Source organism: Neltuma alba, unplaced genomic scaffold (genome assembly GCF_004799145.2).
Source record: "Neltuma alba isolate B1F8T4 unplaced genomic scaffold, ASM479914v2 tig00003155_pilon, whole genome shotgun sequence".
Classification (NCBI taxonomy): domain Eukaryota; kingdom Viridiplantae; phylum Streptophyta; class Magnoliopsida; order Fabales; family Fabaceae; genus Neltuma; species Neltuma alba.
In genome coordinates, this window is record NW_021633163.1 from 84,138 (window position 1) to 107,465 (window position 23,328).

At 32.7% G+C, this 23,328-nt stretch overlaps 3 protein-coding genes across 3 annotated transcripts; 2 read left to right on the plus strand and 1 right to left on the minus strand.

The window, feature by feature from the left end:
• Nucleotides 1–339: 339 nt before the first annotated feature.
• Nucleotides 340–3,486, minus strand: LOC114740454 (trichoplein keratin filament-binding protein). Its single transcript, XM_028928599.1, has 6 exons — nucleotides 3,147–3,486; nucleotides 2,225–2,347; nucleotides 1,575–1,769; nucleotides 1,386–1,467; nucleotides 981–1,045; nucleotides 340–867 (listed from the first exon to the last, which is right to left on the minus strand). Exons 1-6 carry the CDS (start codon nucleotides 3,435–3,437, stop codon nucleotides 562–564), a joined length of 1,062 nt encoding a protein of 353 aa, XP_028784432.1. The 5' UTR covers nucleotides 3,438–3,486; the 3' UTR covers nucleotides 340–561.
• A 10,611-nt stretch (nucleotides 3,487–14,097) lies between these two features.
• On the plus strand, nucleotides 14,098–16,267 carry LOC114740445 (endo-1,3(4)-beta-glucanase 2-like). The gene has a single exon (XM_028928589.1). The coding sequence runs from the start codon at nucleotides 14,144–14,146 to the stop codon at nucleotides 16,157–16,159; it is 2,016 nt and encodes a 671-aa protein (XP_028784422.1). The 5' UTR covers nucleotides 14,098–14,143; the 3' UTR covers nucleotides 16,160–16,267.
• A 4,451-nt stretch (nucleotides 16,268–20,718) lies between these two features.
• LOC114740451 (probable endo-1,3(4)-beta-glucanase ARB_01444) lies at nucleotides 20,719–22,989 on the plus strand. Its single transcript, XM_028928597.1, has one exon. The coding sequence runs from the start codon at nucleotides 20,719–20,721 to the stop codon at nucleotides 22,987–22,989; it is 2,271 nt and encodes a 756-aa protein (XP_028784430.1).
• Nucleotides 22,990–23,328: the final 339 nt, after the last annotated feature.

The following is a 23,328-nucleotide window of genomic DNA, read 5'->3' on the forward strand; positions in this document are numbered from 1 at the left end:
GAACTATCATTGTTAGAAGGGTTATTTTGGAAAAAAATGTATAAATATGAGAGACAAAGTGGGTTAGGTTCTTATATTTAAGACCAAAATAAAAGTCAAACAGGGTCTTATATTAAGAACCGGAGGTAATAGAAGCTTTCCCTCGTAATATTCACTCCTCCCAATAAAGCACAATTTCATAGCATGTAAAACATCAACATTGCTACCCTGACATCATGTGTTCAACGTGTACAGACAGATAAGAACAATACACATGCACTGAGGTCTCCACAGAGAAAGGAGAAAACAATTCAGCAATTTCCGTCACTAAATAAATAAGGAAGATAATGTTGGTGAAGCTTTCGCAAGTCATAAGCAATATTAATCACTTGATTAGCATCTTCTTCGTGTTCAAGTACTTACATTTCTTATGAGCCAGTGTTCCATGATCAAAATAGTACGTACAGGCTAAAGAAGCATCCCTATTACAACCCAAGGTATGACCATGTACAGTGAAAAGAATGATACATTTAGCTGCCTTTCTAAGAATTTGTATATGTATAAATAATTTCTCCCAGGCAATCAAAATGATATCTTGATAAATACAATTACGTGTAAAGCTAAAATGTAGAGCACAAATGCCGACCTGAGCAGCATTATCCTCTGTTGGCTTTCATTTCTGCCATCAGAATAGTAAGGAAGCTTATGATGACCATCACCATCATAATCTAACAGAGCATATCCCTTGTCAGATGAGCTTCTACCAAATCGATTTCTAGCTGTATTGGCCTCAGTAATATTGCTTTCCATTCTTCGCCATTGCCCATTCAGTCTTTCCAGCTCCATCTCTTTCAGATGAATTTCACTAAGTAGGCCCTCAGCTTGAGCCTAAAAGCAAGAAAGGAAGGCAGTTTATTAAACACATGCAAAGATTCAATATAACAGTTCTGCAATACACAAATAACGGAGTGTTTATGGAGAATGAAGCATGAAAAAAGGACCTGTTTTGCTGCTAGTTGCTCAATTAGACTGTGAAGCTGTTTATCCAATGCCTTCTCTCTTTGAGCTGTATATTAAGGGGAAAAAGAAAAGGAGAAGAAAACTGATTGATGCCAATATATTTAATGCAAAGTATCACTCAAATGAAACTACTGCGAATGTAGTACATAAGTACAATATTGAGAACATCCATATCCAAGAATGCAAAGAATATCAACAATGATCCACCATAGAAGAAAGCACCCAATACTATTTTTTGAGTTTTTCATAACAAAATGAAAGCCAAGAGAGGATGGCATATAAATAGAATTGATTAGATCAATTAGATGTCCATATGTCCTTAAAAAGATTCATATGACTCTTAAATAAATTGATGAATGACTAGTGGAGAGGGGAAGAAGATATACCAGGGGAAGGGTGCTCAAGAGCATTTTCCTGCATTTCGGTCCATTTTTCCTCTAATTTTCGTACAATTTCTTCCATTGAACTCTGAATGAATTATGTAACTATTTGTTAACAATAATAACTCCCTATTAAATAATAATATAATGGAAATGAACTTAAGAAAGCAACTTATGATTAAAACCATAACAGACCAATTCTTTGTTCTTCTCTTCTAACTTGTTTAGCATAACAGAATCTGATGCATCTGCATCTGTGCCAGCTTCAGGCTTTATGTTGGATTCTTCCTTCCAGCCATGCGATCTCACAGATTGATCAGTATCTACAGAATTTTGACGTTTTAAATTATCCAGCTCAGCTTTCAGCTTCTTCTCAGTTTCATTCATTTCCTGAAGCACAGGAAAAAGAGAAAGAAAAAAAAACAAGAAAATATCAAAACCAAATATATTTTGCGCTGAGTATGAAGCATGAACATGTTGGCAAAACACCCATGTCCATGTCTAGCATGCATGGATATTTGTGCAAGACATGACACGACATTTCAAACAGGTATAAAGGCCGGTGACCATGCTTCTCAGCAAAGTTTCTACACAATTTCATTTGAGGGAGAAAAAAGCATAAAATACAAATCATAATATATATGATGACAAAATTACTAACTATATCTCATAATTGATCCTGCCTCCTCTGGAGAGGTAGAGATTAATGCATATCTAGCATATCACTTCTTAACAATAGGCTTCAGGTTTCCATCACAATCTTAGGATAGAAATGACGCCACCAATAAAGACAACAATAGAGCCTTTGCCAAAGAAGCTTGTATAAATAAACCTGCAATTCTCACCTCTAACTTCCTCCGTAGTAAATCTGCCTCTTGCACTTTTTCTTGCATTTTATTCTCACAGTTTGATATTGCTCTTTCAAAATCAGCATTTTCTGCCTGCAGTGTTGCCTCTCTTAATTGGGCCTGCCACATTGCCAAAATGCCAATGAGAAAGTTGAATCTACCAGTCACTTACAAGAAACTTGGTGAAGTTTTCTGCCAATAATTTGAAAACAGTATTAACAATAAATTCTCTCTCCAAGTGGCACAAAATTTTTGCAACATCACGAATGGAGGCGTCCGTCCATAAAATGTCATGTTTTTGTCCATTTCTTTTCAAGAAATCGTAATGTGCAAACTGAAAATAAAAACAGTTAATACTCTACACTGATTCACAGATGTCAAGTGCATGAAAGATAACAAGATTCAAAGTATTATTATCATAATTACCACCCAAGTTGTCCACATGCCAAATAATTAACAATCACACCTAGAGTCTCTTGATTCTCCGAGAATGGCAGAAGAAAACCTTAATAGCAATGTTATGGTCAAAATCATAACATAGAAATCTGTCGATTCCCCATCAGTGCTAGTCTAGAACCTGTGACGAGGAGATACCCCTAGTTTATAAAATCTGAAATAACTGGTTCAACGAGAACCAAATCAAACGACACTGAACGAAACTCATCAGTCCAATTGCCCACACAAACAAGATTAACTATACAATATGGTTGGCGCACAAAAATACCCTACCACACCACAATAAAATCAAGATTCAATGAGTGTTGGTTCAAATCAAACCCCAGATTTCTAACCATACATATATAAACAAGACATAATCTAACTCGTTTGCTAATGAATCAGACAAGACCCAAAGGAAAGAAATCTTTAATTCACAGAATAAACAAACACATTACAAAAAGCAAATGAGTATGAGACGAACTTGTTCCCGAGTCGTCGAATGGGCATTTAATTGACGGGCAAGAGCGGCATTGGAAGCAAGGGTGTGAGCGTGTAAGTGAGGGAGGCTCTGGGAGATGTCAGGAGGAGGAAGTCTCTGACGTAGATCCTGGATCAAACGGGTGAGAGATGCTGCCTTCTGATCCAATTCCCTAACGTACTTTTGCTGTTCCGGTGAGAACAGTAGTGGGATCCGATTTAACGCATCGCCTCCGTCGCTGTCGACGCCACCGCCTCCGACGACGTCCGCTGCCCATGCTAATAAACCAGCCATGGATAAGTCTGGTAAACTTGCGAGTTGCCCAGGACAGAGAATGAAAGATTCCAAATGAAAAGGCCTTCAAAGTCGTTGAATTATGGCCATGCTTCATTTTCAACTAATTTAATTTAATGTCATATAAACTCAAAAATAATTATCAAAATTAATTTTCAGAAACACTGTTAAAAGAACATAACTTAGAGGCCCAATAGAAGTGGGCCCAAAAAAGTCCGAGAAACACTAAAAATACAAGGCATGCCAATTAGCTAAAGCATGACATGGCCCAAAGCAAATGAAACAATTCCCGTTGACAACGGAAATTAGGTCTAGCATAAGAAATTAATCCCTCACAACATGACAAACTAAAGTTTGAATTCTTGTTAGGAGAGGTACCCATATTTAGTGTCTGATAGTGCCTCAAATAGGATTGCCTCCAATAGGATTGCCTCCAATAGGAGGACACCTATGCTTTAGCCTCAAAAAAAAAATTAAAAATTAAAAGGACACAACACCAAGGGGATTAAGTTTAAGGGGAAGAGCTAGTTCCTCACAGCATAACAAATTAAAATTCAAATTTTAACTGAAAGAGATGTCTATGTTTCGTACTAGATAGTGTCTTGAACAAGAAAAGAGAAGACAAAGACCTACCAAATGAAAAAGGGGACAAAATTCCAAACTTCTAGGCTACCTAATTATAACTAATTTTAATTATAGTTGTATTAATTACCAATATATTTATTAAAATTCATTTTTATCATGTTTATTTTTTCTAGAATTATATTTATTTCATTATCTAATGGCTTTCGCAGTTAGCAAAAAAGTCACCCTTACTTGTATATGAAATTGAATGAAACTTTTGATTCCTCAAGCTAAGTATGTCTCAATTATCGATTTAGTCATTGAAGTTTAATTTTTATCAATTAAATTTATAAAATTTTATAATCATTTAAAATTAGTTATTATAGTTTGAACACATAAAATTGTAGGTTGACAAAAAAAAAACAGAGAAGACATAAAATTCTAGACACATGAATGTGTAACTTTTAACTCGAGAAAAGACTACTAATATGAAATTTGGAAGAAAAAAAATAAGAATATGAAATTGTATAATTCTTTTGGCCAAAAAATATGAAATTGCATATGAAACTTTAAAGACTCAATTAATAATTAAACCTCAAAAACCAATAATATTAATAATTAAGGTAAACTTGAGCAACCAAAAAAACTTATTATCCCTATGAAATTAAAACATTTTAACTAGTTACAGTAATATTGTACTATTCTATCTCAAAACCGAACGTATTATTATGTCTAGTAATGTAATCTCAGTTTCTTGAGGGTATAAAAAGGCCAAATAATTTTGCTTTCTTAGGGTAAAAAGCCAAATTTTTTCATTAGTCTGATCGCTCACAAACTTTTATTGCCATTCTAATGCATCAGATTTCACAATCTATTCAACAAAACCTTATTTATAACATGATTGTTCATTGACTATAACGAAATGGAGCGTCTGCTTTAACGGCGCACCAATAAATGACAACTAGGGGTAGTCTTTAACTTTGCCAACTTGATTAAATTCGTTCCGTCCATTATTCCTTCTTTAATTATTGTTGCATAACATACCTTCATTTTCCATCACATCTTAAGGCAAAAATAATCTTAATAAAACTTAAGGGTAGAGATGCAAATTTAACCCTAGTATTACTTTTCAAGTACAATTTTATCCTAATCTTTTTAATGGTATAATTTTATTTATGATATTATATATTTTTTAGGTGCAATTTTACCCATAATATTTTTTTATGCAATTGCTTCCCAAAAATATCAGGGGTAAAACTACACTTCTACCCAAATAATAATTATTACCTCTAGTTCTTAATATAACAGTTCGTTGGAATTTTATTTTGGTCCTAAATATGAGATCTCACTTTCTCTCATATTTATCAATGTGTTTTCATGGTAGTCCTTATAAAAATAGTAGTTCTAACCAATATACTTGATTAGTAAGGATATTTTAGGAAAGATAACACCTATTTATTATAGATAACTAACTTAACTATTTTTTTAATATATTCAAATTAATCAACTAGCTTTTATATTAAGAATAGAAGGTAGTATCATTGATAAAGATATAACTCGTTTAGATCAATCCCATTCCACCTCTGCCCTGCAATGCAATGCCAATGCAGTGTAATATTTTTCGACAATAGAGATTGGCATGTTATTTGAGAGAGGTGCAATGAGTTAATTTTTAATAATAATTTAAAATTAATGTATAACATAAAGACAATTTTAGCCTTAAAAATAATTTTAGGCGGGAGCTGCCTTGCCGAAGATGGCCTCGCCATAGCCGCCAAAATGCAAGCTCTGTAGCTGTTGCCCCACTCTGCCCTATGTCCTCAAATTTATATATCTCTATTGCATCCAAAAACCCAACGCAAATCAGTTTTAAATTTCTAGTATTTCATCCAAAAGAAATTTTTTTCTGCTTTATATAAAATCTCTCTCAACAGCTTCTTTCTTCCCAAGGCTAGCCTAGTGATTTTGAAAATTAATGTGGATGCCTCCCAAAGTTGATGCCATTCCCAAAATGAGTGGGCGTCATGTGGTGATTTAGAGATGCAAAATCGAACCAAAAGGTATTTGGATGTGTCTAAAAATATTTTTTAAAAACACTTTTTTTATAAATTAATGTAAAATTTTGTCTAAAAATACTTTTTAAAAGTATTTTTTTATAAATCAATTCCAATTATTTTACATATTTACTTCACATATCCTAAAATCACTTCTAAAATTATTATTTGATTTTTATCTAAACATCTCCGCATGTCTTTTTGAAGCCACTGTTGATGCAATTTCTCGCCTTGTCAGTGATTCTGCTGATGCAACTCCCAAAATAGGTCTGTTAGGGATTTTGACGATTAATCGTTGATTTGTTTTTGGAGGGCAGATGTTGTCTATTTACCTGAATTGTTAAGTACAAAATTGACATTTTATAAAAATTTGCAGCCTGCAATGAATATTCATAGGGTTCCCTATGAATAGATATTACTAAAAAAAATGTGTTATTTCTTTTACCTCTGCAATTTTTTTTTTTTTTACTATCCTAATGCCTAACAAAACATGTAATCTATCGTAATGTAATAATGATTACCATTAAATGCCTACAATAGGATTAAACCAACAAGTCCTAAATTTTCTATGTGGGCTTTCTAGCTCAATAACACTAAAAATCTTTAAAAAAATTTTATGTGCTACATTCAGTATTTAATATAAGACTTCGTTTGATTTTTATATTAATCACAAATATAAAAAAATAATCTATTTTTTTTTTAAAAATAGTCCTCATAATGATAATGGTTCTAGTCAATACACTTAATTAATAAGAATATTTTAGAAAAAACAACACCTATTTATTACAAATAACTAATTTAATTAGTTTTCTTAATCTATTCAAATTAGTCAACTAGCTTTTATATTAAGGACCTAAAATAGTATTAATTTGTGGATTTGACTTTCTATGAATATAATAGATGTGTCAGTTTCCTCTATAAATGAACGATGACAAAAAAAAAATCTATTTTTATCAAATAATAAAATTGAGAATGATAAGGTTAATATTATTTTTAGTCTTTAAAATTTGATCTCCTTTTGATTTTGGTCCCTAAAATTTGACCTTATTTTGGTACACATAAAATTTTTTTTAATCCCTAACCAAAACAACTAATTTCAAATTTTAAGGACCAAAATCAAAACCACTTTTTCTATGGCTGATAAAAATCTAGGACCCTTTAATATCCCTTATCAATAATACAAGCTTTTGCTTTGGTGGTGGTCCTGCGACGTGAAACAATCCACTGAGTGGCACGGTTAAGGCTGATAAAAATCTTGCTTTGCTTGCCTCTTATCTTGCCTGAAAATATTCAAAAGACGCTGAATTTGAGCCATATTCATTGGAGTTTGATTTTTATTGAGCATGTTGTTGGGTTTTGGGTGTAGGAGCATTTAATTAAAAAGATAAGATTTCGTATTATTCAAAAAAAAAAATCTTCACTACTCATCATCATTCATGAACCAATCAATTCAATTAGAAAAAATCACAAAAAAAAATCTTAAAAATAAAAAAACTACAAATAGAGATCCATTACAATATTAGTATTGGACTATTGGTTTTGACAACAATTGATAAACAATTGACAACAATTCCTGTGAACAGGTCCTTATATGTAATTTTTTAATTTTGAAAGTTTTTTTTTGTGATTTTCTCATTCAATTGATCTAATTAATATTGATACATCATTCATGTACTCCTTCTGGTCCTACTTATAAAACTTTATTTATAGTCTATAAATAAAGTCTCATAATTAGGATTAGAGGTAGTATATAACATGCAAATCTTTAGAGCTTTGCATGAGACTTCTAGCACCATGCGTTTTGTGTATATAGAGTCGTAATATGATTCATATGATAAATATATGGCACGTGTGGGATTTGAAAAGTCAAAAATCTTATAATAATGTACCTTTTCTTTTGGGACAGCACCCACCCACATGACTCGGACTATCTGTTATCTCTATGGGGCCAACATATGCTTGAGACTGCTTCGATCAACTTTGATGCGAATAAACATTTATTAAGTATTCAAATATGTAGATTTTTTTTGGTCCCCGAAATAAGAATAAGGCTCGATATTATTAGAAATGCCCAGAAAAATCATATTCATAGAGCAAAAACATAGATATATTCTTATGAATGTGAAAAGTCTACCAAATTAGTATTAGTTGATTTGAATTGGAATTAATTATCAAATCAGCCATAATTGTTTATAATTTTAAGTGAATTGCTCAATTTAGTTTGTCTCCTGTGATACATATCTCATTTAGTAACTATATTTATATATATATTTTGGTAAGTCTTTTTCTTTTATCAGCTTTTGGTAAGTCATATAATTAAATTTTTCCATATGAATATACAATTTGTTTTTATTTTATTATTGTGTAGACTTTGCTATCATGAATATAGTGCATGCTAAATATATAGGAATAAAATTAAAAAAATTGGTAAATTTTAAGGCAAGATTAATAAGAGTTAATTTAATATTTTTCTTAGTTTAGGCCAGTAACTTGTAAATAGGACTATTATATTATAAAAAACTATAAATTGGATTGGGTAATCAATTTTATTAAGTATTAAATCTAAAACAAGTTACATCCTCCTAGTTGTGTGTCATTTTTTATGAGCTGAATTTATACATACAAGTTTCTTATTATAATACTAATAACTTCTCTTGTCATCACTTTCATAATACACAGAATTTGAGCTGTTAATTGTTGATCTAGTAGTCAAAAAGTAAATTAAAATTAAGACAACATAAGACAAGATGCAAATTGCAAATAATAAGCTAGACACCAAGTGGGAGAAGGAGGCTAGCAAATATATATATATATATATATATATATATATGCTTAGTCTATTCATGCTTGCTCTCCAACATCCATTTCAATAGTCTCCTCACTATAAGATTTGAAGAGTTAAAAACTCATTTGAAAACCATGTCTTTTGGGAGTGCAAGAGACCCAACCCACTTGATTTATTGCTCCCGCCATAAACTACTGTATTAGCACGCCTGCAATTTATGTTATACTTCCTTTTATCTTAAATACAGAAAGTAAAGATAGTGTTAATCTCTAAAAAATTAGTTAAATTATTTATTTATAATAAATGTGTATTGATTTTTTTAAAAAAAATATGCTTTTGATAATTTGTACCCAAAACCGTCTTCAATAGTGAAAACTCTCTCTAACCAATAGGATTATTTGAGAAAAGAATTAGAAATTTCTGAAATAAAGTGACTTGAGATATTACACATTTAGAACCAAAGCAAACTTAACAATTCTAACTGCTACATTTAGCACCCAAAAGAGTATAAATTAAACTAATCCAACCAAATCGCACCAATTATCAAGATATTAATAGCCATAAACTCATTTTTAATTTCATGTAATATACAGGGAAAAAAAACGTGTTATTTTAACCATGTTTGTGCCAATGCATGTGTCTTGAATTATGTGTTGCCAGACGATGCATATGTTGTCTTTTCTAGAGTTACATGAAGTTCATGTGCAATTCAGAAGAAAATGCCAAAAGGGAATCAATCTGGTGTGTCAACCGTGCCCCTCAGCTACCCCCTCATTTTTAGGGTCCTTCCCAAATATTTTTTTATCATGTCTTTACATAATTAGATTTTATATAAAATGAGTAAAATTTTGATATTTTATAAGCAAAAAATGGTTTAATTTTTAATTTTTTTAATGATTTTTAAATATTAAAATATCAAAATTTTACTCATTTTATATAGAATCTAACGATGCAAAAACATTAAAAAAAACAAAAATTTGGGAATGACCCAAAAAATGATGAGCAACTGACAGAGCCAGGCACACAACCCACCCAAGTGAAACATGCTTGGTGTTTCTCATAATTCACTTGTGCTATGGAACAAACAAAAGGGACAACATGTGATGTGGAATAAAATGTCCTTGGATATTAATGCAAAACACACACAAATGCATGAGTGCTTATTGGCCAAAATAGAAGTATTTAAGAATATATTATTGGTCAAATCTTGCCAATAAAGTGACATTATTACACTACTACTATTTTAAAGAATATTAGATGCACATGATGAAAAACTTTCCAGAACAAATGTATTATTCCAACCCTCAAGAGAGTTCTACATTTGGGATAAAAAGAGCATATGTGAGACCGGGGGAATTAATCATTATGTCGGAATAGATGCATGCACCGTGAGTGTGAGAGAAATAAGAGTGTAAAATCTACTTTTTTACACACACAGATTTTGATTTCTTTTCTACGGCCTCCATTTCTGTTGAAGGTGATTTCATTTTCAGTATGTTTTACTATAATAAAAAAAAATATTAAACCTTATTAACTTTGTTTTAAAATTTAATAACTTTTCAACTCTATTTCTATTTAATATACATTATACCACGTCAGAACAAACTATGCACAATAGTAAATAAATGGTAAAACTATAAATTTATATGAAAATTTAACGATATCATTTATAAACAGGACCAAAAAAATTTCTTCCTCTACCTTAAAGCAAGACTAAGGAGCATATAATTTTTTGCATTCTATGCTTATCAGACCCAATTAAAAAAAGTTACAAATGGATTAATAGAAAACGAGTTATGACTAACAAAAGTTGTCTAATTGATAAGGAATTGATTCATAACGCAGAAGATTTTAAATTCAAATCTTACTACTAATATGAACATTTTATTAATGAGTAATTTGTAAATATATTAAGAAATTAATTATTTAGTTGTTATATAAAAATTGAGTATAGTGTGATCTATATATTTGTGATCAGGGGAGATGGTCCAAAGATTCACTTGGTGAGTGCGGTCCCTTTGGCATATGAAAATGGTCTTGTGGGCTGCATAACAGCTGAGGGAGGCAGCATTATATATTCCACTATCGCCATACACCCCAATGCCCCCATGTGTAAGGGTAGAAATAGACTAGGCAGCCTGTCAGAGGCCTGTGGCCTGGCCTGTAAATAGCTTTGCCTAGCCTGGCCTATTTAGATATCAGACCAGGCTCAGACCTGTAAAAAGGCTTGTTTGTTTTATCAGGCCAGGCTCAGGCCTGATAGTAGGCCTGTTAGGCCTGTCAGGCGGCCTGGGCCTGTTATTTTTTTTATGTTAAAATTATAAATTGATAGGAGGGACTTTGCTATTCTGATCAGTTAATTGAGAAAACTCCATCCATATAAACGTGTTATCTAGAGCATATTGCATGCGTCATTTTATTTCCATTCTCTATAATAAAAATAATTGATATATGTATAATGACACATATTTGAACAGAGAAAGAAAACATAAGTGCATTAAAAAAAAAGCATCATTCATTTATTTGATCCATGCTTATAGAATATATATATATTTATATAGAATTGACCTATTATGTTTTAAACCGTATATATGTGTACTCAATCTAATTCTTATTATAATAGTTACTTAATTAATTTAAATAAATAAATAAATTATAACAACTGTAACATTTTTTTAAAACAACCATGTGTAACAACAGGATCAAATATCATTTTGTTAATAAATTAGTCTGAATAAATGATAAATTTAAAATATAAAAGGGATTAAGGATGTTTCATATTTTAAACTAAATCTAGTTATCAACTAATTTTTATACTAGAGATAGGATGAAGTGATATTTTTATATCAAAATGAAATTATGTTTTTTGATAATTTTTCATATTAGATTTTTTTTGCCCTAAGGGGACATGTTTTACAAATTGTGTTAATTTGATAATTTCATAGTTTTTGTTTGCATTTTAGATCAATTAGGTTGAATTATTATAATTTTGAATTGATTTATGTGTGTTTAAAATTTATTAAAAAAAAGGCCTCTTAACAGGCCACAGGCTAGGCTTAGGCCGATTAAAAACCTTTCACAGGCCGCAGGCCAGGCTCAGACCAACAGGCCTCGTAACAGGCCAGGCCTGTTAAGGGTGAGGCCTGACCTGTTTCCACCCCCATGTGGACTGTGGCAAGTCAAAGCAAACCTTTCCATTCCCTCAACCTTTATTCATAAATATTCTCCTTAGTTAAATGTAAGATTATTTAATTAATTAGTTCACAAACATTAAAATTTTTTTGCGAAATTAATGAGAATAATACGAATAAATACTGCCTACTCCCTATATATAATAAGTTACAAATAATCAAATTGCATAGATAAAAAATTGGTTAAAATTTATTAAAAGTGATAATATGTAAGAAAGTTTATATATATATATATATATATACACACACACACACTTTTATTTATGGAAAGGGTTAAGTGAAAAAATATGAGAAAAATGAAAAAATAAAGTAAATTATCAAGTACAAAATACAACTTATACAAAGGATCTACCATGTCACAAAAATTAAAATTTAAATACTATCTTTAGTCCTACTTATAAGACTTAATTTATAAACTACAAATAAAGTTTTATAATTAAAACCGGGTAGTATAAGACCGAAGGAGCATTAAATGAGGGAGATAAAAGGAAGCATTATTTTCAAATCCAAATTGTTCCCGTTCCTCACCCTCCCTTAAAAAGTCAAAATTATTCCAAGCACATTACGATAACTATTTGCTATTTTGATATTTTCACTTTCACTTGATTCACTCCCCTAAATTCTGCTTTGTTCCCTTTTGTTAATGTCTAAAATGTTGGTGCATGCACATGAAAGATAATTTCAAACGAGAATTGCTTTTCTGAGACTTAAAAAAAGAGAGGATAGAATGTAGTTGAATGCTTTTGCGAATGTGATACAATTTGCTGCCAATAATAGATTTTTTTTTCATTTGACCAATTTAACAATTATTCCAAAAGATCCTTTTTTATCATTCCACGTACGTAGATATGTACCAAAAAATGCCCCGTCATCAATTGAAATTCTCTTCTTATTTTATTTTTTTATTTTTAAGACAGAATTTTGATTCGGTTAACTGCTCTCAACAAGATTAAGACAAAGAACTCAAAAATTACTCATAGAAATAATTCGTTGGGCCAACATAAATTATATATATAAATAATATTCTTACATAGATTAGAACTTTATGTCTATAAGAAATACAGGTTTAAATTTTCATAAATAAATCAAAATAATATTATTATTGTGTACTTTTTCAAAAATACTAGCATGAAAAATACTAAGGTTTTTTTTTAATCTTGTAAATTCTAATAAAAATGGATTTATCTTAAAATTCTTTTTTCTAAGCACAGGTATCCTCCTATTAGAGGTTATTTTGTTTGAGGCATTGTCAGACACTAAATATAGATGCTTCTTCTAATATAGATTCGAACCTTTGTTTGTAATATTTTCTCATAAATCCAACCCCATTAGTAGGGGTAATCATTTGATTTTTTGGTTCGATTTTCGGTGAAAACCAAATTAATCAGAAAATTGATCAAAGTCAATTTAAAACGCCAAATTAAATTTGATTAACTAAATTAACTGAAACCGAATTAACTATCAGTTAGTCGAAATATATATGTAAAATCATTTTAGATTAGAAATGCATAATCAAATACAATTACAGCCATCTATTAATGATATTTTATCATTCAAGGTGATTTATTAAAATAATATTTATTATAACAACATTTATTAAAGGAAAATTTGGTAAAAAAAAAAGAGAATTGAACACTGAAAATTAAAATGTTAAAAAATAAAAGCTAAATATTCAGCTGAAAACTGAAATAATCAAACCAAAAGTCAAAAAGAATACAAAAACAAAGAATCAGAAGTGAGGAGCCGCAGATTGCTCCAGCGCCCAGAGCAAAAGGTAACACAGGATAACGGGTCTTTTAGGTCCTTAGCTGTCATTCTTGCCATCCAAAATCCCCACCTTTCAAATTTAAACGTTCAAGAAAAGCTGCTGCGAAACACATCACCAAAAATGATCATATTTTCAAACATTAATTAATTGTGTTAAATGTGAATTATCTATTGGATTTCTAACCAACAGTTTGAGTTGCATCAATTGGAAGTTTTCAATTCAATGCTGACGACGAACATTCTGAAATCTCAGCCTCCATAAATAGCAAACACTTTCATCATTAGCTTCACATTCAAGAGCACCCTTTTTCTCTCCAGCCATCTTCTTCTTCTTCTTCTTCATCAATGGCGTCTCCATTTCTCTTCCCCTTAACCCAATCCACTGTAATGCCCGACCCTTCATCTTTCTTCTCCCCCAACCTCCTCTCTTCCCCTCTTCCCACCAACTCCTTCTTCCAGAACTTCGTCCTCAACAATGGCGATCAACACGAATACTTCCATCCTTACCTCGTTAAATCCGCTAACTCTTCTCTTTCTCTCTCCTACCCTCTCATGTTCTTCTCCACCGCCCTCTTGTACCAGGTCTTCGTCCCTGATCTCACCATCTCCTCTAAATCCAACTCTCGATACAGTTCCTCTAATATATCACATGTCGTCTCGTCTTATAGCGATCTCAGTGTCACTCTTGAGCTTCCCTCTTCCAACCTCCGATTCTTTCTCGTGAAAGGAAGCCCCTTTGTCACCGCCGAGGTTACACGGCGGACGTCGCTTTCTATCTCCACCGTCCACGGCATTGTGTCGTTGTCGTCCGGTGATTCTCTCATGAAACACACCATAAGGCTTGATAACAACCAGACGTGGCTCATCTATGCTTCTTCGCCGGTTCGTTTTAGGCGCACCTCGTCGTCGGAGATTACCTCCGATAAGGGGTTTTATGGGATCATTCGGATTGCGGCTTTGCCGGATTCTGAGAATCCCAAGTCCGAGAAAACTTTGGATCAATTCAGTTCTTGCTACCCTGTTTCTGGGGACGCCGCTCTGAAGAAACCCTATCGTGTTGAGTATAAATTTCAGAATAGAAGGTCTGGAGCTTTGCTTATGCTCGCACACCCACTTCATCTCAGGCTTCTTTCTGACAAAGAAAGCGATTGTACCATCATTCACGATTTCAAGTACAGAAGTATCGACGGCGATCTCGTCGGAGTCGTCGGAGCTTCATGGGTTCTAAAAATAAACCCAATTCCTGTAACTTGGCATTCCACAAAAGGAATCAAACAAGATTCCTCCAAAGAAATCATCTCAGCTCTAGTTAAAGACGTGAACGATCTGAATCCATCAAACATATCAACGAATTCGTCTTATTACTACGGGAAGCGTGTCGCCAGAGCTGCGAGACTCGCACTTATAGCAGAGGAAGTATCATATCCTGAAGTAATCCCAAAAGTCAAGAACTTTCTGAAGCAATCCATCGAGCCATGGTTGTACGGAACATTCAAAGGAAATGGTTTCCTCTACGAGAAAGAGTGGAAAGGACTTGTTACTAAACAAGGATCTACAAGTACAAGTGCAGATTTTGGATTTGGGATTTACAACGATCATCATTATCACATAGGTTACTTCATATACGGAATGGCTGTTCTTGCTAAGATCGATCCAGACTGGGGTGAAAAACACAAGCCTCAAGCTTATTCATTAGTTGAAGATTACTTCAACCTGGGAGGGAAATCAAACTCAAACCCATATTATACTCGTTTGAGATGTTTTGATCTTTATAGTTTGCATTCGTGGGCTGCTGGTTTGACAGAGTTTGAACATGGCAGAAACCAAGAGAGTACAAGTGAAGCAGTGAATGCCTACTATGCAGCAGCCTTAATGGGTTTAGTATATGAAGATTCAGACTTGATGGCCACTGGTTCAACCCTCACAGCTCTGGAGATTCTTGCAGCTCAAACATGGTGGCATGTGGAAGAATCAAACAAAATGTATGAAGAAGAGTTTGTGAAGGAGAATAGGATTGTGGGGATCTTGTGGTCTAACAAGAGAGACAGTGCATTATGGTGGGCTTCTGCAGATTGCAGATCTTGCAGACTTCTGATTCAAGTTCTGCCAATAACGCCAATCACAGAAGTGTTATTCTCTAATGTGGGATACACGAAGGAGCTTGTGGAATGGACAGAGCCTGAGTTGAAAAATGCTGAAGAATCAAGGAAAGGGTTTGCTTTTGCATTGGAAGGGATCTATGATCAGGAAAATGCATTGAAGAAAATCAGAAAGTTGAAAGGTTTCGATGATGGGAATTCTTTGACCAATCTCCTTTGGTGGGTTCACAGCAGAGGAAACGGGAATCTGTACAAATATTAAAAACAGGGGACTCTCTGATTTCATGTAATGTTGTTAGTTGTTTTTTTGTTTGCTCATCATTTGGAAGCATTCGTTTCTGAATTCTTATGTCTGCTTTCCATTTCCACATTGAAAATGTTAACTAATGTTTCTGATGTACTTTTTTTTTTATTTAATTGTGTGATCTTATTGGAATTTGAAATAATAATTAACAATAATAATTAGGTTTCTGGTTATTGCTAGATATATTCAAAGCTCTATCTAGCGGAAATGTTATCTGCTAAGAGAGGAAGAAAGTCCGAGTTATGTACTTTGTACAGTGAGCAAGAAGTCAATGGATTTACAGATATTATTGAATCTGATTCCGATCATTATTACATAATTTATTTTAAAATTTTATTGGCTTTATATATTTTATATATTTCTAGAAGGTGTAAAAGTCTAAAATTATTTGTTGAACTACGATCATACATGTAAGGGAAAGTCAACGCCGTAAAAGAAAATTAAAATGAGATATAATAATTCTGTAGATGGATAACAGTTTTTTTTATGCTCCTAATCCTAGATTAAAAAAAAAAAGCTAGTATTCAATGATGTTAAAAAATATAAAATTATTTGTTGAACTACGATCATACATGTAAGGGAAAGTCAACGCTTTAAAAGAAAATTAAAATGAGATATAATAATTTTGTAGATGGATAAAAGTTTTTATGCTCCTAAACCTAGATTAAAAAAAAAATCTAGTATTCAATGATGTTAAAAATTTAATATCTTTATTTTTTGAAAAATGTTTTTATTTTAAATACTAAACAAGGACTTAAAGAAGTAATCATAAATTCCACATCAAAATTCTTCTAAAGTCAATACCCAAAAAAAAAATTCTACTAAAGTCATTTAGTTTTGTGTAACAAGAACATTCATCCTACAAGAACTACTCCCCTTTCAAGTCATTTAGTTAAGGATCAAAGTTAGGTTTTATTACCTATATACCACGTTTTGACTGTTTAAACACAAAATCTTAAATCGTAATATTTGTAACTGCTAAAAAAATTCCTACGAAAGTTACTGAAAATTGAGCTCGACAATACTTAAATTTGACTTAGTGAGATAGCCATATAAAAAAATCAAGTTTTATTTATTCATTTATTATAAATTTTAACTAAGTTAATGTTAAATCTTGAGGGTTTACCAGAAAAACAAAAGACACAAAAAATATTTATGAAAATACTTACAAATACACTGATAACAAATGTATAATTCAAAATTCACACTAATGTAATCAAGTGCTAATGTAATCAAGTGCGAATTAGCCCGTTTGGTTCATTGAATCATAAGTAATAGAATGTAATATAATAGGAGGGAATGTAATGTATTGTAAAGATGATTACAATAAGTTTGTTTGGTTTAATATTAGAAATCTGAAAAAGGTAATAATTTTTAAATTAATCTTAATAATTATAAAAACAAAAAGGACTAAAATATCCTTATCACATTTTTCTCTTACCCCCTTCCCTTCCATGATCGCCTCCCCCCTCTTTTTTTTTCATTGGTTGTTGCCATAACCAATGTCTAGAAACATAATCAAGGCAAAATGATTCAAAAAGCTAAAAACAAAAATGAAATCATTGGATGGAAGATAAAAGAGGGATCAGGACTACGGCAAAAAACGAGGTAGAGAGCTACTAAAGTTTATGTATATTGACAGTCCTAAATGTCGTTAATTTGTTTTGTTGCCTTCTGATCCAAATGAAAAGGGTCAAGTATTGCCATTATCTAATTGATTCATCGCTTAATGATTTGTAAGGCCAAAAAAGTTTGTTCAAATGAGTAGCCACATCTTTTCTTTTTTTTTCCTGCTACTATTTTACCCACTTTTTCTAGTCTTTTTGTTCATGGTTTTCACTTGAAGTTGTTTCCATGGTTTTACTAAGAATTTAAGATGAGTTTTCAAGGTCTACATGGAAGACCCAAATATCTTGGTTCCTAAACTTAATCACCATTGCCGAGTGGGGAGGTTGATGGTGGTGGCAAAGTTCATGAATAGGAGGAGTTTAATGAGTGGCGGCACTCATTAGGGATGAAGCTATGACACCCATAATGATAAAGCTCAACAGTGGTAATGGAAATGGAGGAGAAGGGTAGTGGATGAAGAGATGCATGAGCAGGTGGTTGTGTGGTCAGGGAGACTATGGAGGAGGCGGGGGCAAAAAATGTCTTTTTACCATATTCCCACATGTTGTAATTCTTATTCACATATTCCACCAGTGTAATCCTGATTCTTGTAGTCCAACCAAACGTGCCATTAGTTTTGGATATATGTAAACCTTGTTAGATTTTTTTTTAATTATTTTTGGAAGTGTTCGTTTATGATTGCTTTCCACATAAAGAAAAGAAAAAAAAAAAGAAAGAGAAAGAGAAAGAGAAAGGAAAAAATTAAAAGGTTACGCAACGTTCCTGATGCATCATTGTAAAGCACATTGCAGGCTTACTCTTTATTTATTTAATTATGTAATCTTATTGGAATTTCAGATCATGTCTAATATTGGTAATAAAATTTCTGTTTTTGTTTTTAAAACTATGCTAAAATCTTAAATCCTTACAGCTTAGACTTAACTCATTTTTCTGCCCCAAATTTGCCGCCATCATTGCAATGTCCCTATTTACACTTATTTTTATTGTTTGGTTTCTAAGTATCATTTTCCTAAAAGTCAATGCTATGTTTATTTGATCATTATCTACAATATTTATTTCAAAATTTTATCAGTATGGTATATTTCTAGATGGTCCAAAACTATTTGTTGAACAATCCATGATCATGCATTCGTGGAGAAGTGCATGTTTTCAATTTAAATAAAAAATTTAAGATTTTTTTAATAGAAACTAAAAGTATTTTCTACCAACAGAGATAAATCTTACACAAAATATTAAAATGATAAAGCACAGAGTAATCTATTCCCAAGCCATAACTATATTTCTTCCAAGGCTTTAAAATTGAATTCTCAATTATTTATTTAAAAGCTGGTAAAGCAAAATACAGCGTAAAGGATTTTGAGGTGATAAATCCATGCTGTTAATAATTTGTTATTGAGATTTTTTTGTGTGATTATATTTTTTTCTTGAGATCTTATAATAATTTTTCCTAAAGAAAATAAGTAATGAGGAGATAAATTTTGCAAAAGTAGGAAATTAAATTTAATGTGTAGAGAGTATCTTCCGTTCCTTAAATTGCAAACTTCTTTTGCTTTTGAGGAAAGTCAATTTGATAATTCTCATTATCTCCGTTAACCAAATGGTCATTATTTATCTTTTTAAATTATGAAGGTGTTTGGATTGTATAAAAAATGTTTTTAAAAAGTATTTTTTTTATAAATGGAGACAAACCCCTTATATATTTATTTCGTATACCGTAAAAATATTTTTAAAATCATAATTTTATTTTCATCTAAATACGCCTATAATGAATATAAATCATTTTAAATTAACTTTATCTTTATCTTTTTGTCTTTACCTAACATCCAGTCACCATAGCTCCAAAAGAGAGAGAATAACGGCATGCCTTTCTTGGACATCAACGTTCAGAAACCCAAGTTCTTTTCTTGAATTCATCAAACAAACACACATTCCTAGTCCAAGATTCCTTTATTATATTCCCACTTTCATATTGCCATTATCTGATTGATTTTATACAAGAGATTTTTTAATTAAAGTATTAATTTTATTTATTGTTCTGAAAAGCCAAATTAAAAAATAGTAGCAACGAACGTTTTTCTTTTGTGAAGCACAAAACCTTTCGGTTATCTAACTGTTGGAAAAGCACAGAAACGTTATTTTATGTAACCTAGTATTAACACCTGTTATATATATATATATATATATACTCCTCCGATCCTTAATATAAGATCCATTTAACTAATTTGGTTAGATTAATGAAGTTAGGTAAGTTAGTTAATTATAATAAATGTGACACATTTTTCCTAAAATACCATAATCATCTTTCTTAATACCCCCTCTCTCTTCTACTTGATTATGGTTGATGGAGTATCCATAGGGGTAATTTAGATAAAATTGATAAATATGAGAAATGGGTCTTATATTTAGGACCAAAACCAACTCAACAATTGGGTCCTATATTAAGGACCAGAGGAGTATATATATCATATGACAATTTAATCCTTAAGATGCATATTGCTTAAAACTTTAACACAAAGTATACTTTCTTTTGGGGGCAGGGGATCGAATATATACTCTACGAAATTATTTTCTTATTCCTCGTATTCTAAATGAAAAAGTTAGTTGGTAAATTTGTTTTGGTTCTAAACAATAGTATAATACATATAAATAATTAACTTAATATATTTTTAATAATTATAAATTAGTTGCCTAGCTACTACGCCAATAGAGTATCATATTTTGTTTTCATATACAGAACTATTCATTCATCAATCCCTTTCTTTTTGCATAGGTTTACTCTTCCGCGGCATATAACCAATCTTTCATCCCCGCTTCCAACCAACTTAACCGTCAATTCCAATTCCAAACAAATCCAACCAAACCCACTTTTGTCTAACTTGCCTACTAATATGCCAAGGTTCGGAAGAAAAATTGAAAAAGAAATCAGTAGATTCTTTGGAAGACGCAAAAAGTCCCCACCACCGCCACCACCTCCGCCGCCTCCTCCACCGCCACCACCGCCTCCTCCTCCGCCTCCTTCACCACCACCGCCACCGCCTTCTCCCCCGCCTCCTCCTTCATCACCACCAAAGCCTCAGAAGGTATTAAACACTCCATTTCTCTTCCCTCAAGTTCAATCCACAATTGTCCCTGATCCCTCCAAGTTCTTCGTCCCTAGCCTTCTTTCAACCCCACTTCCTACTAACTCCTTTTTCCAGAACTTCGTTCTCAACAATGTCGAACCTGAATACATTCATCCCTACATCATTAAACCCTGTCTCTCCTCCCTTTCTCTCTCCTACCCATCTCGCTCCTCCACCTCTACTTTTATTTCACAGATTTTCACCGCCGATCTCACCATCTCTGCCTCAGAGGTAACTGATCATCATTCCCAGAAGACGCATGTAATCTCTTCCTTCAGTGACCTTGGTGTCACTTTGGAATTTCCCTCCTCCAATATGCAATTCTTTCTTGTTAGAGGAAGTCCCTTTTTAACTGTAAATGTGACGAATCAAACAGTAATTTCAATTTCCACTGTTCATTCTATCCTTTCGCTTTCTTCCAATAATGCCTCGCTCACCAAATATACCCTTCAGCTCAGCAATGGTCAAACATGGCTTATATACACCTCATCACCCATTGGTTTGAACCACGATCCCTCAAAGATTACATCTGAAGAGTTTTCGGGGATAATCAGGATAGCTCTGTTGCCAGATTCGAATCCAAAACTTGAAACGATCCTTAATCAGTTCTGCTTTTGTTATCCTGTATCTGGGGATGCCACATTCAGAATGCCATTCTCTTTGGAATATAAATGGGAAAAGAGAGGTTGGGGAGATTTGTTAATGTTAGCCCACCCTCTTCATCTTCAACTTCTATCTGCTAATGACTGCGAAATTACTATTCTAAATGATTTCAAGTACAGAAGCATCGATGGTGAACTTGTTGGAGTCGTTGGAGACTCATGGGTATTGAAGACAAAGCCTGTTCCTATTACTTGGCATTCAACCAGAGGCATCAACCAAAATTCTTATGATGAGATTGTTTCAGCACTTTCTGAAGATATCGATGCTTTGAATAACCCATCAAGAACAAAAACAATACCACCATCTTGCTATTTTTCTGGGAAATCAATTGCAGGAGCAGCAAGGTTAGGTTTGATAGCTGAAGAAATGAGTTTTCCAGAAGCCATTCCTGCAGTAACCCAGTTCTTGAAGGAGACCATGGAGCCATGGTTGGATGGTACTTTTGATGAAAATGGCTTTTTATATGACACAAAATGGAAAGGAATCATCACAAAACAAGGCTCTAAAGATGCAGACGCAGATTTTGGTTTTGGAATTTACAATGATCACCATTACCATCTAGGATACTTTCTATATGGAATAGCAGTTCTTGCAAAGATTGATCCAGCCTGGGGAAGAAAGTACAGACCACAAGCTTATTCATTAATGGCAGATTTCATGAACTTGGGAAGAAAATCAAACTCAAACTATCCTCGATTAAGATGCTTTGATCTGTACAAGTTACATTCTTGGGCTGGAGGCTTATCTGAATTTGCAGATGGAAGAAACCAAGAAAGCACAAGTGAGGCCGTGAACGCATACTATTCAGCAGCATTAATGGGCTTAGCATACGGTGACACCAATCTGGAAGCCATTGGAGCAACATTAACAGCTCTTGAAATTCATGCAGCAAAAACATGGTGGCACGTGAAGAAGAAAGAGACAGCAGATTATAAGATGTTGTACGAGGAAGAAGAGTTTACAAAAGAGAACAGACTTGTCGGTGTTTTGTGGGCCAACAAGAGAGACAGTGGACTCTGGTTTGCTCCTCCTCAATGGAGAGAATGCAGATTGGGGATTCAAGTTCTGCCATTATTGCCAATCACTGAGGTGTTGTTCTCTGATGTGGGATTTGTGAAGGAGCTTGTTGAATGGACATTGCCTGGTTTGAGAAACAGGAAAGGTGTTGCAGAAGGTTGGAAAGGATTCGTTTATGCCATGGAAGGAGTTTATGATAAAGAAAGCGCATTGAAGAAGATTAAAAGCTTGAAAAGTTTTGATGACGGCAACTCATTCTCTAATTTGCTATGGTGGGTTCATAGCAGGGGTGATCGACCAGAAGAAGATGAGTATGGTCATGAAAAATATTCCTGGTTTGATCATTACTGTAATTAAGTTATTATGAGGATGATGATGTTGTGTTTGTGTGTGATGTAAGATATTGGTTATTGTGTGACTCAATTGGCTGAAACATACGAGGGCTTAAGTTTTTTGTTTTTTTTTAGCTGAATATGAGGGCTTAAGTTGAAACGTTCATATTGGGCATTGGGCTATTGGGCCTCGTTGGCACACATTAAAAAAACAAAGTTTTGAATTCATAGTTTTGTTATTAATAATTAATTTTTTTTAATAAAAGGACAAATTTAGTTAACCTAAATAAAACGATTACATGAAAAGGCTGACCCAAAACATCTGAAATTGGAAAAGAACAAGAGAAGTAACAAGCAAAAAAAA

Coding starts and splice junctions, on each gene's coding strand:
- LOC114740454 (XM_028928599.1), bottom strand. CDS start 3,437: ATGGCTGGTTTATTAGCATGGGCAGCGGACGTCGTCGGAGGCGGTGGC. Junction 2,348..3,146: donor ATTCGACGACTCGGGAACAA/GTTCGTCTCATA, acceptor GCAATGTGGCAG/GCCCAATTAAGAGAGGCAAC. Junction 1,046..1,385: donor TCTTGAGCACCCTTCCCCTG/GTATATCTTCTT, acceptor CTTAATATACAG/CTCAAAGAGAGAAGGCATTG.
- LOC114740445 (XM_028928589.1), top strand. CDS start 14,144: ATGGCGTCTCCATTTCTCTTCCCCTTAACCCAATCCACTGTAATGCCC.
- LOC114740451 (XM_028928597.1), top strand. CDS start 20,719: ATGCCAAGGTTCGGAAGAAAAATTGAAAAAGAAATCAGTAGATTCTTT.